This window comes from Salmo trutta, chromosome 22, assembly GCF_901001165.1.
Source record: "Salmo trutta chromosome 22, fSalTru1.1, whole genome shotgun sequence".
NCBI lineage: Eukaryota > Metazoa > Chordata > Actinopteri > Salmoniformes > Salmonidae > Salmo > Salmo trutta.
This window is the reverse complement of record NC_042978.1, coordinates 11,178,751-11,196,446: the sequence shown is the minus strand read 5'-3', so window position 1 is coordinate 11,196,446 and position 17,696 is coordinate 11,178,751. Positions and strand designations below refer to the sequence as shown.

At 40.9% G+C, this 17,696-nt stretch overlaps 1 protein-coding gene across 1 annotated transcript; it reads left to right on the top strand.

The window, feature by feature from the left end:
* Positions 1-2,999: 2,999 nt before the first annotated feature.
* On the top strand, positions 3,000-13,678 carry LOC115158069 (hippocampus abundant transcript 1 protein). The gene is made up of 12 exons (XM_029706570.1): positions 3,000-3,275; positions 3,943-4,038; positions 4,165-4,227; positions 4,317-4,444; positions 4,553-4,667; positions 4,907-5,125; positions 9,253-9,366; positions 9,693-9,764; positions 11,163-11,275; positions 11,380-11,477; positions 11,758-11,924; positions 12,254-13,678. The coding sequence occupies exons 1-12, from the start codon at positions 3,195-3,197 to the stop codon at positions 12,458-12,460; spliced, it is 1,473 nt and encodes a 490-aa protein (XP_029562430.1). The 5' UTR covers positions 3,000-3,194; the 3' UTR covers positions 12,461-13,678.
* Positions 13,679-17,696: the final 4,018 nt, after the last annotated feature.

Genomic DNA, 17,696 nt, shown 5'->3' with positions numbered 1-17,696 from the left:
TCCTACCTGAGTCCTTCGTGGAAGAGTTTTGAGATACGCCACACACCCTTTGAATCAGCTGTTGTTTACTCAGAGGAGGAAAGCATACACATATTTAAAAACATTATGCTACTTATCCTTTTATCTATAAATGTCACAACTAGCTAAATGTCTTTTTACAACTTTACACATTTAATTTGGGATTCCACCCCTATAAACGTAATTTGCATGAGTGAGTCTCATTTCATACATTTGTTTCCACATTTCCTCTCCTCCCCTCCCCGGTTACCTTTGACCTTTTTCAATAGGAGGCGAGGAGAGAACGGAAGATGAATTTTAGTATACCAATTGAGAATCTCCCATTTAAAGGGCAGCAGCCATACTGACAGTGTTCCCCAACCCCTCTCTGTTTTTTAACTGGTCGTTCAGAACAGCACCGATTCTGTGTAATTGAAGGTTAAACACTGTTTTTTTGTACTGAACGCAGCTCAGGCTGAAGTGCATTGGCAGGTCACTGAAACAGTTACTTGCTGCCTTTTCCACATGCCAGGACAAAACAGCTCTGTTTTTACTGCAATCTGACTTTTTTTAATGCTGCATCTGTCAGAGGCCTGGGCTTTTGGGATAGGTGGTTCATCTCTCGTTTCTGGATTGCTGGATCATCAGATGCCTTGAGATGCATCCACCTGCAGTCTCGGAGGCACGCCGCCTGTCACTAAAACCTGCCTGTCACTAAACGTATTATTCTGTACGTAAATCCGTGCCACTCCATTTAGCATTATACAGTATGTTATGTTATGTTGGCCAAAACTTATCCACACTTAGCTACCTTTTGTCATTTCATTATTTTTGGGCTCATAACCAATGACGGTACTAGCAAAGAGGATTTAAATAACTTAGTGTGAAAACTCTGTGATACTAGCACATTTCACGGGTAAGACTTTTTTTGATTGTTGATTTATTGATAATGGCAGCCTTCAATTGGATCATTATTTTCCAGCTCTCCAGGTAGCTGGCTAAAAGGTGTGCATTTTTACTATGTGACTTTTTGCATGTGTGTGTGTGTGCTCACAGACTGTTCTTTCTCCCCAGTACCAGTGGTGAGGCGTCCATGGAGAGTCCATCCTCTACCAACAAGGTGCCCATCTCCAGCTCTGCTGGTTAGTACAGCTGTCACACATGTGGACACATCATTCTCTAACACATACACACCCTCTCTGCATCTTGTATCTATCTCCTAGTCTCTTTCATGGCCTCTCCCAAACGCACACATTCTCTTTCGCGGTCTGTCTAATGTATTATTCCTTTGTTTTTCTGTTCCTGTCTTTCTATCTCTACCTCCTGCTACTCATTCTCTTTCCTTCTGTCTCCTTTTCTCCTCTGACATCAATAGTAGCATGCAGCTCAAAGTAGTAGCATGCATCAGGCCGCCCCATGCCAATGTTTTAAGAGGCTTAGGCCAGCAATCTAAATGCCTGATCAAGGGAGCGTTATCCATGGTTTTTAGACTGTACTTTTAATTTTCCAACTTAATAACATTGTAATTTTTCTTTGTTGTTCCCAGTGCTATATCAATAGTTTTGTCAAGAGGTGGCCCCAATCCCGTTGGATGACAGTCCCCCATCCCATTTACACCCCCTATAGATCCCTCCCTGTAGATCCCTACACTGTTTAACATATATCCTGATGCCTAGTCCCCTTACCCCTATACATATCTAACCCTACCACTCTAGTATCCCTGCACATTGTAAATATGGGTATTGGCACTGACCCTGCAACTGACCCTGTATATAGCTTACTTACTTTCTCGTGTGTTTTTGTTCTACTTGTCTTTTTATTCTTTTTTTATTGTACAACTGATATAGATCACTGAATTGTTGGGATTGCGCAAGCAAGAAAGGCATTTCACTGTACATGTGAACGTGACAATAAAAACCTGATTATCTTTCTGAATTTTGTTAATGCTACAACCCTTACATTTTTCATACACAGTTAACTTTGTATATCACATTTTTGTTTATGCTGAATAATTTCAAATTGCCTATTCAGTCTTATCAGTTGAGATTGCTCTCAGGTACGGTATACATCCTCTACAAATATAACCCAAACACAACTACTGACTTATTAAGTCAGAGCCACAGTATGTAGTTTGTGTCACTTGTTGTATCATACTATGGATTGGGCAGAAATGACTCTTGATTGTCGTGTAACTAGTATATACATCATGCATTGCTTTATTCAATTTGTTCTAAGTATTTGTATGTGTGAAATCAAGCTGTAGGATACTGTATATCCTACAATTCGTTTGTTATTGTATGACCGCAGCTCAATTGGTAGCCTAATGTAATCTAACGTAAGGTATCATATCATACTAAAGCAGTCGAACTTAATATATTATAAATGGGCCAAAACATACTGGTGCAATCAAGACTTTGGATACTATACGTCTTACAATTTGGATTATATTGTACGACAGCTATTCCATCAATAGCCTAATGTAATGTAACCTAACGTAAGGTAGCATATCATACTAAATGGAGTGGCACGGCTTTACGTACAGAATAATATGTTTAGTGACAGATACTACTGCAGTGTTGGAGCTAGGAACACTAAGCATTTCGCTACACCCGCAATAACATCGGCTAAATATGTGTATGTGACCAATAAAATGTGATTTGATAGGCGGGTTTTAGTGCCAGGAGGCTCGACTTCAGAGCTGCAGTTAGATACTAGGATAGGATGTATAGGATGTAGTACGGGATGCATTCAGGGCCTTTCAGGAAGATCCTGTGTCACCTATGGGGTCTTTGTTCGTGGACGGTTCTAGAGTGAGGGGGAATACTGTAGTGCTTAATACATGAGAGTAAATTAGAAATGTAATGCAGATATGGTCCGCAGATTTTTCTACTATTCTCTAATTAAATGTATACTGAGATGTAGTAACTGTTCAAAAAAGAAGTCATACCAGTACCCGTCCTAGCAGGTACACGGATGTCAGAAAGAATATCGTATGATGTGACGTCATTACGTTGTAACAATGTTTTTGCAAAGATGGCGGTGGTTGAGTGAATGGGACGAAACAGCCCTTTTAGTTTGAAAAATAGATTTATTCTAAGGTATTTCAGTTTATTTTCCGACAATCTGATTTAAATAGTTTAATTTCTGAAATTCCTTAATAAATAGATTCTTATTAAACGAAGAACTAGAATGGTAATATGACACAGAGCAAAAAGAAGAAACGGGCGAATCGCAGTCTCCTGCTGGCGAAAAAAATTATTATCAAGGATGGAGGAACGGTGAGTTTCCACCTAAATGACAGTATTTGCCATCGTATTTCTTGAGATTAACTAGCAGCATGTGGTATGTCTACAATATGTCACATTTCGCGAGCTAGCTAGCTCCTGCTTGCGGGCGTCCGGGAAGTTCATCATATGCCTCTTCATAGTCCTCTCAAATAACAACATAGCTAACGTTAGCTAGTTGGCTGGCTAGCACCAGATGTGTGGCACTAGCTAGCTAGCATATCAGTATCTTAGACAGTAATTTAGCTAGATGCCATCTGAGATGGACAAGTATTAGCTAGCTGACTAGCTAGTGAAGTAACTTTAAACGCTATTGTTAAAAAGGTGGCTAGGCTAATAGAGTTCCATAACTATGGGCACGCTTTCTTGCTAGCCGTTTGTTTAGTTCGATGTTATAGTTATTCAGCAATATGGTAGCTAGCTAAATTCCTACTTACTGAAATCAACAACAACTAAAGTGAAATTTGCCAAGACTACAACACCGCTACTGGCTCTAGTGTCAATTAAGAATTATGTGCAAGCAGGAAGATGCCCCACTGTGTATTATGGTGACTTATTGCTGAGTTGACCTTTTTAATATATCTTCTTTGAAAGTAAGACAGTTGAGTATTACTTGTTTCTTGTTGACATACTTACATAGTTATTCCACTCTGTTCACCAGGCACAAGGTTTCGGAGCTCCCAGCGTGTACCATGCTGTAATTGTCATCTTTTTGGAATTTTTTGCCTGGGGCCTGCTTACAGCACCCACGTTGGTGGTATGTTGTCTTGTTTATGACCTATTATTTAATATCGTATGATTTGTTGGCTGCTGATGAAACTATGTTGAAGACCTTCTCCAATTAACAGTCTCCACTCTCTGTCCCTGTCCCCTTCCAATCCAGGTCCTACATGAGACGTTTCCGAAGCATACGTTTCTGATGAATGGCTTGATCCAGGGGGTAAAGGTATGGTGTTTGAACATGTGCTATTATTTTTGAACAGTTATCTTTCAATTCTGTTACAAATTCTGTGGGTGTGTCTTGTTGTATTACAGGGCCTGCTGTCTTTCCTGAGTGCTCCGCTGATTGGTGCCCTGTCTGATGTGTGGGGTCGGAAGTCTTTTCTCCTGCTCACCGTTTTCTTCACCTGCGCTCCCATTCCACTGATGAAGATAAGCCCGTGGTACGATGGCTCCCAACCTGAGAGAGTTCATAGTTACTGAGAACACCATTTTAAAAGCTGAATCAAGTGTATTATTAACTGAGTGCCATATCCTGCCTCGGGTTTCAGGTGGTACTTTGCAGTTATCTCGGTGTCCGGTGTGTTCGCTGTTACATTCTCTGTGGTCTTTGCCTATGTGGCTGACATCACGCAGGAGCATGAGCGCAGCATGGCCTATGGACTGGTGTGTATCGAACCTTACCTCCACAGTTTCTTCTAATCTTGTTTACCACAGCACCTTTTTTGATTCAGGGATTTGTGGTTCAATGCTAAAATAGTACATCATTCAGAACCTATTTGCAGATTTGTCCTACTTAAACAAAGCAGAAATGATGTGCAAAAAAAGGTAAACTACAATTTAATTCAAAGAGTAGTAGTAGCAAAGCTTGGCAGTAGTAAACCTCGTCTACTCTTGTTCGTTAGGTGTCGGCCACCTTTGCTGCTAGCCTGGTGACGAGCCCGGCCATTGGCGCCTACTTGGGCCGTGTGTACGGGGACGGCCTGGTGGTGGTGCTGGCCTCGGCCATCGCTATGCTGGACATCTGCTTCATCCTGGTGGCCGTGCCTGAGTCTCTGCCTGAGAAGATGAGGCCAGCGTCCTGGGGGGCTCCCATCTCCTGGGAACAAGCCGACCCCTTTGCTGTGAGTACCTGTCCACCTCTAAAGGCTCAGTTAGTCGGTGTTATTATTTTGTGTAGCCATTATTAGTGTGCTTTCAGAACGCAAAATGATTTGGATTAGGCAGATGAGATGACCTTCTCTTCAGAGTGCAGGCTTAGCGTAGGCTAAGCTGTATGGCAAATTACATTTGAATTCAAGAAGTGAAGGGTTAGTCTACCAATATACAAATATATTGGCTTGTTAGGGAAACATTCTCAAACCTCTTGAAAATGTGTGCTTCACTTTGGCACTGTGATCAGTGGTAGCAGCTAGAAATTTGGTGGGTCTCAGAGACTGAGGCGGAATATGGACATTTTGATTTCTGTTACATCATAGTCCTTCTGACTGCTGATGTTGGGGTCATTTTAGAAATCCAAAAGGTTATAGGGGTAATGTGTGTCTGTTTTCAACTGCTGGAAGGGACAATGGTATCAACGTAATTGGTGGCGGGGGGTGGAGGCAGGTATTGTTTATGATTTAAAAGAGGGCTTAGGAATAGAATGTGGTGAGAATGGCTGTGCTGCAAGACCTCGCCCCCCCTGGCTGACGCCCATGGTTCCCCTTAGGGAAACATTATAGCATCTGTTTTTGTGTTGACACTTTCAACTAGCTACTCGTGTTACAAGTGGTCCTCTTCAGTCTTCCCATTTCCCTACAATAGCTCTATCACTTAGGCTACTGTTTTCATTCGATTTCGTAAAAGAACAAGGCCACCTGAGATGTCGTATGCATTTGGGAAGAGAAACTCGACAAGTTCCAATGTGGTTAGTTGTAAATGTAACGATTCGTTTATTTGGACCAACTTGTTTGGTACAGGCCATGTTAGTGTACCTTGTCTTTAATTTATGCGCACTGTTTTCATAATTCCTCTATAGTAGGCTTTCAGCGAGTGGTGGTGGCTCTAATTGCGCATTGAAACCAACGGGGCCCAAAACAGTGCAGGAATAGTACACAAAAAAGAATATTTGAAAAACACAATTGGATTTACCCAGCATAAGGAACAAACATTCATGCCGCATTTAGACCAGGATGTGGTCTTTGTCAGCCAAGTCTGAACTTCCCCTAAGGCGAGTTGTTTGAAGGGGCCAAGGTGGTATGTTAGACAGAGGCCAAATAGGGGAACAATTAACCTTTCATAATTCTCTATATTGCTGAGGGGCTGTACAACAACCGTTAAAGCTACATGACACAATGTACAGCAGCTACTCATGGCACAACGAAACCGGTCTCCCTCAGGCAATGTTGAGGGGGAAGGCTGACGTGTCGCTGAAATACATCAACATCACATGATATAGCAATGATGATTGCAGGGTACTTAGTGTCTTCAGAAAGTATTCACACCCCTTGACTTTTTCCATATTTTCTTATTACAGCCTGAATTTAAAATGGATTCAATTGAGATTTTTTTTGTCACTGTCCTGCACATAATGTCAACGTGGAATTATGTTTTTCTACATTTTTACAGAAATGTAAAGATGCAATATGTAGAACTTGCTCCACCATTTCCTGGTTGCAAAAATTCGAATAGTTTGTCTAATTTCAGTTTGTGACAAAACAAGTAGTCATTGTGTAGAGAATCATTGTAGATCTACCGCTTCTTAGACTTGCTTTCGATACGAATGACAGATTTATAACATAGATTTCTATGTGAATTTGGTCAGGTCGCCCCAAAAATGACATATTATAGCTTTAAAGCTGAAATGTCTTGAGTCAATAAGTATTCAACCCCTTTGTTATGGCAAGCCTAAATAGGTTAAGGAGTAAAAATGTGCTTAACAAGTCAAATGATAAGTTGCATGGACTCTGTGTGCAATGATAGTGTTTAACATGACTACCTCATCTCTGTACCCCACACATACAATTATCTGTAAGGTCCCTCAGTCGAGCAGTGAATTTCAAACACAGATTCAACCACAAAGACCAGGGGGAGTTTCAAGTGCCTCGCAAACAAGAGCACCTATTGGTAGATGGGTAAAAAATGTAAAAGCAGACATTGAATGTCCTTTGAACATGGTAAAGTTGTTAAACTTTGGATGGTGTATCAATACACCCAGTCACTTCAAAGATGCAGGCGTCAGGGATTTCACCATGAGGCCAATGGTGACTTAAAAAAACACTTAGAGTTTAATGGTTGTGATAGGAGAAATCTGAGGAGGGATCAACAACATTGTAGTTACTCCACAATACTAATGTAATTGACAGAATGAAAAGAAGGAAGCCTGTACAGAATATGCATCCTGTTTTTGACAATGCTCTGAAGTGATACTGGGAATAAATGTGGCAAAGAAATCTACTTTTTGTCCTGAATAGAAAGTGTTATGTTTGGGGGAAAATACAACTCATTACTGAGTACAACTCTCCGTATTTGCAAGCATAGTGGTGGCTGCATCATGTTATAGGTATGCTTGTAAACGTTACGGACTGGGGAGTTTTTCAGGTTATAAAGTAAACAGAATTGAGCTAAGCACAGGCAAAACCTAGAGGAAAACCTGGTTCAGTCTGCTTTCCACCAGACACTGGAAGATGAATTCACCTTTTCAGCAGGACAATAACTTAAAACACAAGGCTAAATCTACACCGGAGGTGCTTACCAAGAAGACAGTGGATGTTCCTGGGTGGCCGAGTTACAGTTATGACTTAAATCTACTTGAAAATCTATGGCAAGACCTGAAAATGGTTGTCTAGCAATGATCAACAACAAATATGACAGAGCTTGAAGAATTTTGAAAAGAATGATGGGCGAATGTTGCTCAATCCAGGTGTGTAAAGCTCTTAAAGACTTACCCAGAAAGACTGTAATTGCTGCCAAAGGTACTCCGACAAAGTATTGACTCAGGGGTGTAAATACTTATGTAAATGAGATATTTCTGTATTTCATTTTCAAAAAATTTGCTACAAATTCCAAAAACATGTTTTTACTTTGTCATTGTGGGGTATTGCATCAATTTAATCCATTTTGAATTCAGGCTGTAACACAACAAAATGTGGAATAAGTTGAGGGGTATGTATAGTTTCTGAAGGCGCTGCGAAGATAATATCAAGATTGTGTAAATAAATGTAAGTGTGTTATGATGATCGACCCAGGGAAATAAGCATCATCAAACGATTGACCTACAAAACTTAGGCTAAAGGAGTATTTATTTTGAGTCCGAGTGAAGTCTCTCTTCTTTTGCTCTTAACACAATCATCACGATTGACGCTGTATAACGCTGAAGGCCCTAGTCACTGATATTGTAGCATAACAATACAGTATGGGGTGTTTGCAGGTCAGAGGCTCCCAACCTTTGTTCCCCAATGCCACCTTTTTCACATACAAAAAAAGTTATTTATTTATTATTGTTTATTAAGGTGGCCTATATTAAATACAACACCAGCTTGACATTGTTTAATTTGAGAGACCTAAGAAAAGTGTTGTTTTGAAGCTAATTTCCTGCAATTCTACGTAGTTTTAACAAGACTCATGAGTTAGGCAATTTAATTATGATAATAATGGATAAGGAAAATATTGGTTTATTGTAATGTATATGAACCCTCAATGTAATTATACATAATATAAAAAAAATTCGGAAAGTGATTCGATCAGTTGATAGCAACAATCACGCATTGTATGAGATTACATCCCGAGCACTTTAGGTCGTAGCTCAGCTTATGAATGTCATAGAGACAAACCAACGATATTCCCACGTGCACCAGAATTGCGTCTTACTCTTGCATTTCACCACTTGTTTCTATCCTAAAGCATTGAGGATTTATGCGTAGTTTTAGATCTGTATAAACAATCGCGAATTGTACAAAAATTATCCCCCCCCCCCAAAATCAAGGAACAGGGGGTTCCCGCACACCGCCATGAAACGTTGGCGCCCCATATGGGGTGTGTGTGGGAACCCCTGTTGTAGGCAGTTATGTGTTGGTTTAATTCTAGGTCTCCTGACTCTCCGAAGCAGACCACAGCTGTTTTGTAACTCTACTTCTCTAGTTTACTCTCTTGGGTTGTGGCCCAGTTCTCACAATAGGCCTCCTTTCCAGGAGTGGTTGGGTCTTCTTGCACATCCATATCGTTAACACTTGTTATCACCTACCATCCTAACCCTTTTTCTTTCTGTCTCCAGTCTCTAAGGAAAGTGGGCCAGGATTCCACTGTGCTGCTCATCTGTATAACAGTGTTCCTGTCCTATCTCCCCGAGGCTGGCCAGTACTCCAGCTTCTTCCTCTACTTACGACAGGTCGGTTATGTATACTGTCAAATATATAAACAGACGTGTGAGATGCGTGTCAGATGTCAGCCCATCCCCCTATTTCCATTATCAATGTAACTGAGGTCAAGTCCCCTTCATAGTGAGAATATCATTTGGTGGACTTGTCGAGGGGGTTTGACTATGTAGCTCATTCAAAGTATACAACCAAGTTATCATATTTTGCTTGGACCCCTGCTCTTTGCTGCTCATAGCTAGGCCTGTATATAGCTAAATCATTGTCTTTCCTTGATGATAGGCATGCTCATTTTGTCTCACGGGCAGTACGATCACATTTCCGCTCTCCCTTTTTTCAGATTATGGGATTTTCACCTGAAAATGTTGCAGCTTTCATAGCTGTTCTAGGACTGCTTTCAATCATTGCACAGGTTAGTTGTCATTACATTTAATTATATATATATATATACATACATACATACATGCATACATACACACACACACACACACACACACACACAAAAGTATATGGACACCCCTTCAAATTAGTGGATTCGGCTATTTCAGCCACACCCGTTGCTGACAGGTGTATAATATCGAGCACACAGCCATGCAATTGCCGTAGACAAACATTGGCAGTAGAATGGCCTTACTGAAGATCTCAGTGACATTCAACGTGGCACCGTCATAGGATGCCACCTTTCCAACAAGTCAGTTTGTCAAATTTCTGCCCTGCTAGAGCTGCTGTTGCTGCTGTTATTGTGAAGTGGTAACGTCTAGGAGCAACAACGGCTCAGCCGCGAAGTGGTAGGCCACGCAAGCTCACAGAACAGGACCACCGAGCGCTGTAGCACGTAAACATAGTCTTTCCTCGATTGTAACACTCACTACCGAGTTCCAAACTGCCTCTGGAAGCAACGTCAGCACAAGAACTGTTCTTTGGGAGCTTCATGAAGTGGGTTTCCATGGCCGAGCAGCCGCACACAAGCCTAAAATTACCATGCGCAATGCCAACCGTCGGTTGGAGTGGTGTAAAGCTCGCCGCCATTGTACTCTGGAGAAGTGGAAACTCGTTTTCTGGAGTGATGAATCACGCTTCACCATCTGGCAGTCTGACGGACGAGTTTGGGTTTTGCGGATGCCAAGAGAACACTACCTGCCCTAATGCATAGTTCCAACTGGAAAGTTTGGTGGAGGGGGAATAATGGTCTGGGGCTGTTTTTCATGGTTCGGGCTAGGCCCCTTAGTTCCAGTAAAGGGAAATCTTAATGCTACAATGACATTCTAGATGATTCTGTGCTCCCAACTTTGTGGCAACAGTTTGGTGAAGGCCCTTTGCTGTTTCAACATGACAATGCCCCCCGTGCACAAAGTGAGGTCCATACAGAAATGGTTTGTTGAGATTGGTGTGGAAGAACTTGACTGGCTTGTACAGAGCCCTGACCTCAACTCCATCGAACACCTTTGGGATGAATTGGAACGCCGACTGCGAAGCCAGGCCTAATCGCCCAACATCAGTGCCCGACCACACTAATGCTCTTGTGGCTGAGTGGAAGCAAGTCCCCGCAGCAATGTTCCAACATCCTAGTGGAAAGCCTTCCCAGAAGAGTGGAGGCTGTTATAATATATTAATGCCCATGATTTTGGAATGAGATGTTAGACAAGCAGGTGTCCACATACTTTTGGTCGTGTATCTATACAGTTATTCCATTCTCTGCCATGTTATAACGACCTTTGGTTTGGCCATATAACAATAACTTTCATTATAGCCACTATGAACATTCCAATAAAGTGTTTCTAATTATGTTCTTTTTTGTTCCCTTTGTAAGACTGTAGTATTGAGTTTACTCATGCGTTCCATCGGGAATAAGAACACCATCTTGCTCGGCCTCGGGTTCCAGATACTGCAGCTCGCCTGGTATGGGTTTGGCTCCGAGCCATGGTAAGCTTTTTCAAGGCGACTCAAACCATGAACGCATCTGATCATTCAGTTCAGTGATACTCTTTAAAGTGACTATCTATCTGTTTTCTCTCATCTCTCTACAGGATGATGTGGGCAGCAGGGGCTGTAGCAGCCATGTCAAGCATCACTTTCCCAGCAATCAGTGCGTTGGTTTCCCGCACCGCTGAGCCAGACCAACAAGGTTTGTACTTAGTTATAACTTTATTTTGCAACTTTCTTTGATTTGTCTTTTGGCCGGGTCATAAATGCAAATGAGAAATGGTTCTGTTAAAGGGGCAGTTAATCAAAATGACTTATTTTTTCCTTACCTTGAAACCAGTTAATTCTTAGCCATAGACCGCTTTTCAAGGTAAGGAAATAAATATGTACTTTTGCAGAACTATCCCTTTAACTTACCTTGTGAATTAAAAGTTGAATAAAATCCAACTAATACGAAATAAATGTTGGTGCTCATCCCACAGGGGTGGGCCAGGGGATGGTGACGGGGATCCGGGGTCTGTGTAACGGCCTGGGGCCGGCGCTCTACGGCTTCATCTTCTACATCTTCCACGTGGAGCTGGATGCGCCCCCAGACGGCAGCCAGGACACTCCGGTCCACACTCAACCCCACCTTCAGCACCTCCCACAGGTTAGCCCCCAACCTTTTCTCCTCCTCATAGTTTTGATACACAGCCTGAACCCCGACGAGGCTTGAATGTGGGTGGAGTTCAACAGCCAGTATACCTCCTCAAAAGTGACCAAGCAGTTCAACAAGGCTCTATCGCTGTCTTAAAAGTGGCTATCATTATTTAGGCACTATGCAATCTTAGAGGTTTGTGGCCACTATTTAACGTTAACTAGTTACCAAGTATTTCCGTGACTGTTTTTGAATATGCTTTGTACAAGTGTAACCCTAATTTTGTTAAGCATTTTCCTAATTTAGTCAAATTCTCTTGTACCTTTTTATTCCCGCCTCAGACGTCCATCATTCCTGGCCCACCCTTTCTCTTCGGAGCATGCTCAGTGCTGCTAGCACTCTTGGTGGCCCTCTTCATACCAGAGCACCCCCACCTGGGCCCCCGGCCTGGCAGCTGGAAGAAGCACAGCTCGCCCCACGGGCACCCCCACAGCCCGCAGCCGCCCGGGGAGGCCAAAGAGCCCTTACTGCAGGACACAAATGTGTAACACGGACCTGGCTACTCGGACCTGACTCCCCCCTCTTCAAAACCACACAAAGCAAGAGAGCTCATGTGTAGGTGTAGTAAACAATCAAAAAGCTATATTAAGAGTTACCACTATATATGTATACATAGGAGTATGTTTTTTTAAAGAAAGTTCTATCCAAAGGCACTATTTGCAATGGCTTATTTATTCATTTTTGTTTTTCCTCAAACTTTTACTTTTTGTTTTTCTTCAACCGTTGTTTTGATGATATTGGACAGGGCAAAGCTCAACTCAGGGACATACCTGTTGGGCTGTTTCTGAACACAGTGTGTTCCACAATCAGAAGAGGGAGTCTCTGCACAATAAAAACAACCTAGAAAGAAAAAGAAGCATAAAAAATGACTGGTTAGTCCTCCTAGAGTTGGGCCTTCAGCTTTACGGAACTGTGTGTGAGAAAATGACAATGCGGGGCTGAATCGGAAATCCAGTTGAAATTTCCCCAGATCTCTGCATAAAAAAGCCTTAATCCACAAACTAACCACGGAATGTGAAGACGTGATGGACTTGGAATGGTACAGCTGAATTTTTAAAGCACCTTTTGTTTTGACGCTTATATCAAACTGCTGCCTATATGAATTCCTACTACCACTTCTTCAGACTGACTGGTGCCTCAATTGGGGTGGGATACTTTTTGGCGGGACCACAAGGAGATATCGTATCAACCCCTGCTTACTCTTTGACATCACAGAATGTGACAGATTGGCTTGATATTTAGTCTTTTGTTCTCATTTGTTCATGTACACGGCCAAGTCCCTGACATGTATGGATCGTACAGTTACAGAAAATGATCATACAAGAAGGGTTTGCCTTTAAAAAAAAATATCTAATTTACACGAAGGACATCCTATGTCAGACATGTTGCATAGTTACGGAATCCGTAGATCCATCTCGTGGCCTTCTAAAAACCTTTTCACTTGTACAAACAAAATATGTTCTTGTTTTAACTTGCTTATTGACCAAATACCAAAAGTACATATTGAATCATGAAAGTTGTGAAAGTGTGCTCTAGCTATTTATGAGTTGGTGTTCTGTAAAACAGCAATTTCTTGAAATACTGTATGCAGTTTTCTTTTCCATGTATTGTCATTGTTTTGCTGCCTTTTTATTTTCAATATTACATTTGTTGACTGACCTTGTAAGTATACAACCATGCATTTCAATAAAGTGGAATATTTTGGATGGTGGATTTATGGTTGAAACTTAGGTAAAGGGAACATTGAGCTAAATCCAAACATGAGATACCAGTATGATGAATCTCGTAGTCAACACATTTTAGGGTTCCACCCCCAGAGCTTTTTATTGTATCTGATAGGGTACACACTTATCAATATAGTTTTGCTGTAATTGACGACCGGTGAGATGGACAGTTATTTCACCGTCAAGCTATATTTCTAGTTTGTCTTCGAATGGTTCTGTAAGCTTGATTTGGCAATGCAACTATTTGAGATCCAGAAGATGCAACGTCTGTTTAAAGACAAACCAACAGATTTAATTGCAGTTGATCAGAGGCTTGACCACTGACATTTTGGGAAAACAAAACTTTAATACACAGAATAAATATATACATACAATGATTTATTTCATACAGTTTTTACACAGCAAAACACTTCAGTAGCAATCCTATTGACATTCAAGTGGTGCAATAACCATAGTAAAAGGTGTTAAGACTGTTCAATGAGCTGGTGATTAGCACGTTAACCAATGAAAAGGGTAACTTCTCAAATGGTTGCACAATGTAAACAAATGGCAGCTTTTCTTGGGAAACACTATTAGGAATGTTTTCACACTGGCTCAAGTGTCATTTGGACCAGGGCTTGAGTATTTATTTTACATTTTATTTAACCAGGAAGGGCTCATTGAGATTTGGAATCTCATTTTCAAGAGATTCCTGGATAAGATATGCAGCACCAAGTCATTAAACAATTACAGACAGACATGAACAACTACAGGTAATCTAGTAAAAAAAACAATTCACAGGAGAATAACAAAATCTTACAACAGCAAATTAAAAATATTGACAGGTCAAGGAATAAGCCTCAATCCTTCATCAATGTTTTAAAACCACCAATCGGAACAAGTTCTTCCAGTTTAAAAGTATTTTGTAAGGCATTCCAAGCTGATGGCGCAGAGTACATAAAAGCCCTTTTGACAAATTCCGTTCAGACATTTGGAACAGTTAGCAGGATAGAGTCCTGCGGACGAAGAGAGTACCCACCACATTTCTGAACAAAAATGGCCAAATAAAATGGTAGTAAACCCAAAATGGCTTTGTAAATAAAAGTATACCAGTGACTGAGCCTGTGATTAACTAGAGAAGGCCAGCCAACCCTGGTATACAAAGTGCAGTGGTGCGTAAGGGTTTTGCAGTTTAAAATAAATCTCAGTGCTCCATGGTAAAGGGTGTCAATTGATCCCAAACACTGAGCGGAAGCATTCATATTCTTTGGTACCTTTCCGCAGATCTATGCCTTGACACAATCCTGTCTCGGAGCTCTATGGACAATTCCTTTGTCCTCATGGCTTGATTTTTGCACTGAGATGCACTGTCAACAGTGGGACCTTATATAGACAGGTGTGTGTTTTTCCAAATCATGTCCAACCAATTGAATTTACCACAGGTGGACTCCAATCAAGTTGTAGAAACATCTCAAGGATGATCAATGGAAACAGGATGCACCTGAGCTCAATTTCGAGTCTCATAGCAAAGGGTCTGAATACTTAAGGTATTTCTGCTTTTAATATATTTGCAAAAATGTCTAAACATGTTTTCGCTTTGTCATTATGGGTTATTGTGTGTAGATTGCTGAAGATTTTTTTAAATCCATTTTAGAATAAGTCTGTGATGTAACAAAATGTGGAAAAAGTCAAAGGGTCTGAATACTGTCCGAAGGCACAATTGGGCACTTACATTCCAGGGTCTTACATTCCAGGGTACTTACATTCCATGTTAATGTGCTGTTTTTCCAAGTATTTATTAAAAGGGATCGTTATCAAGCCACTTGATTGGTTTGCCAAAAATGTAGTTTGTTGGTTGGTTAAAAAAATCACTTACCACATTTTACTTGCAATTACACTCAATTCTCTGGGTTGGGTTAAATGCAGAAGACACATTTCAGTTGAAGGCATTCAGTTGTACAACTGACTAGGTATCCCCCTTTCCCTTTCCCTTACATATCTATTCAATTTAACCCTGGAATGTAACGAAATTCCAAAGATCTGGAAATCAGCATTTGTCCTAGGATATTTTTAAATCCATTTTAGAATAAGGCTGTAATGTAACAAAAGGTGGAAAAAGTCAAGGGGTCTGAATAACTTCCGAAGGCACTGTATCTACTAGCATGCTAGCAGATACCATAGACTTCCAGTCATTACTCTAATGCTAGTTAGCAACTTCCTTCAAGCTGCACGCAGGCATAAAAATGGTATCTACAAGTTCATCTGACTCTGGGGAAGTAGATAATCCTGAAATATCCCTTTAAGCCTATTGGGTTTTGAACCTATGGGTATTCAATATTCCATAAAATTATCAAGGATAAACATCACTCACCTACCTACACCGGCCCTTTGATCTTGTTGCTTCTGCATATATTGTTTAGTTTTCTTAATTCTAGTCTCCCAAAGGGACTTGATAGAGGTGACGGTGCCACTGCCACCCCAGTCATGGTGACCCTGATCAAATGCAGCTCCCAAAACAGTCAACTCAAAACGGGACTGAAGTCTGCCTGCTCACTGCTTCCTCAATTAGACAGATAGGGCTTGTCAAGGACAGAGGCAGGAACATGTCTGCTTAGATTTCTTCACTGCAGAAGAAAACGCATTGGTCCTCATAATGATTGACAACATGATTAGCCTTTTTTCCATTTGGACCTCAATTATTATTCTTTATCAAGCTAAACTGCATGTAGTAAATAACTCACATAATTGACAAAAAGGATTAAATACATCTCACCCCAAATAGACTGTGAAGTTCATGGAAGCACCAACAGTCAATGTATATGTTCAAAACAGATGGGAGCACAGCTGTAGTAGTCCTGTAACAAACGGTCAAATCCTGTTGCCGGGCGGTCGCAGCCAAATTAAATAGTACCTTCTAAATTGGACTACTTTGCATGAAGTAAACCCATGTGCTAAATTCCTGAGACATGTCCTCAGTGTATGTTATTGTGTTGATGGAATAGCTTCTTTGCTTTGAAAATCTTGTAACAGAGTAGCAATAGAGCTCATACCTTGTCAGTAGTGTTCCTAGATGAAGCGTGACTCCAGAGGTTTCATTTTAGTCAGGGGTGGAACGCTGAAAATAGTGGTGGTCACAAGCTAAACTTGCCACATGGACTACAGTCCCTCTGACAACACATACCTTCAGAAGACAGTAGGAAGAATGTGAAATAAGGGTGGAAAACGTTCAATGGTCATGCAACGTTTGTCCTCTGTTTAACGCGGTGGGAAATTAGAAGCATTTTAGGACCGGCTCTATTCATTCCAAGTCCTGGAGACAAAAACATTGAGCAATGGTCAATGGAAAGATGGTTACTCAGTTAACTAAATATTTTAAATTAACTTTAGGGATATATATTACAGACCTTAAATGTCACCATTAAAATAATTCCCATGGGAAAAATGACTGGGAATTTCCAACATGAACCTGTATCTCTCCCATACTTCCAGGTTACGACAATTATTTAGCTCCTATAGACTGAAGGCTTTATTTTGCCAAAATAGTGAGTGTCAGAATTCTTGGGGAACATAACCCACAACACTCAGCAAAGCCAATAAATCTTTACACCTCAAATTTATTAAAACTTGTTTTCAGGATCCACACAATATCAGAAACGGTGATTAAGTCAGACAGGCATTTCTCACACATCTTCAAATAGTACAATCTCCCTAAAATACAGAGACCACAGTACGCATTCCCAAAATCCTACACTAAGGTTGTGTTTGAATACTCATACTAACCGCACTATTTGTGACGTAGGTAGTATACGGTATGTTAGTATGGGAACACAGCTTAAGTGTTCACTTCCACCCATAACTTAATATTTTCCTTAAAAAAAAAAAAAACATGATCAAAACAGCAAGAAAAGCAGCAACTTGGTAACACAAATTGATCAAACTAACAATTGGGGAACCATTGGAGTGTTTTGTCCAGTAGCTGCTGACATCATACAGTGCCTTCAGAAAGTATTCATACCCCTTG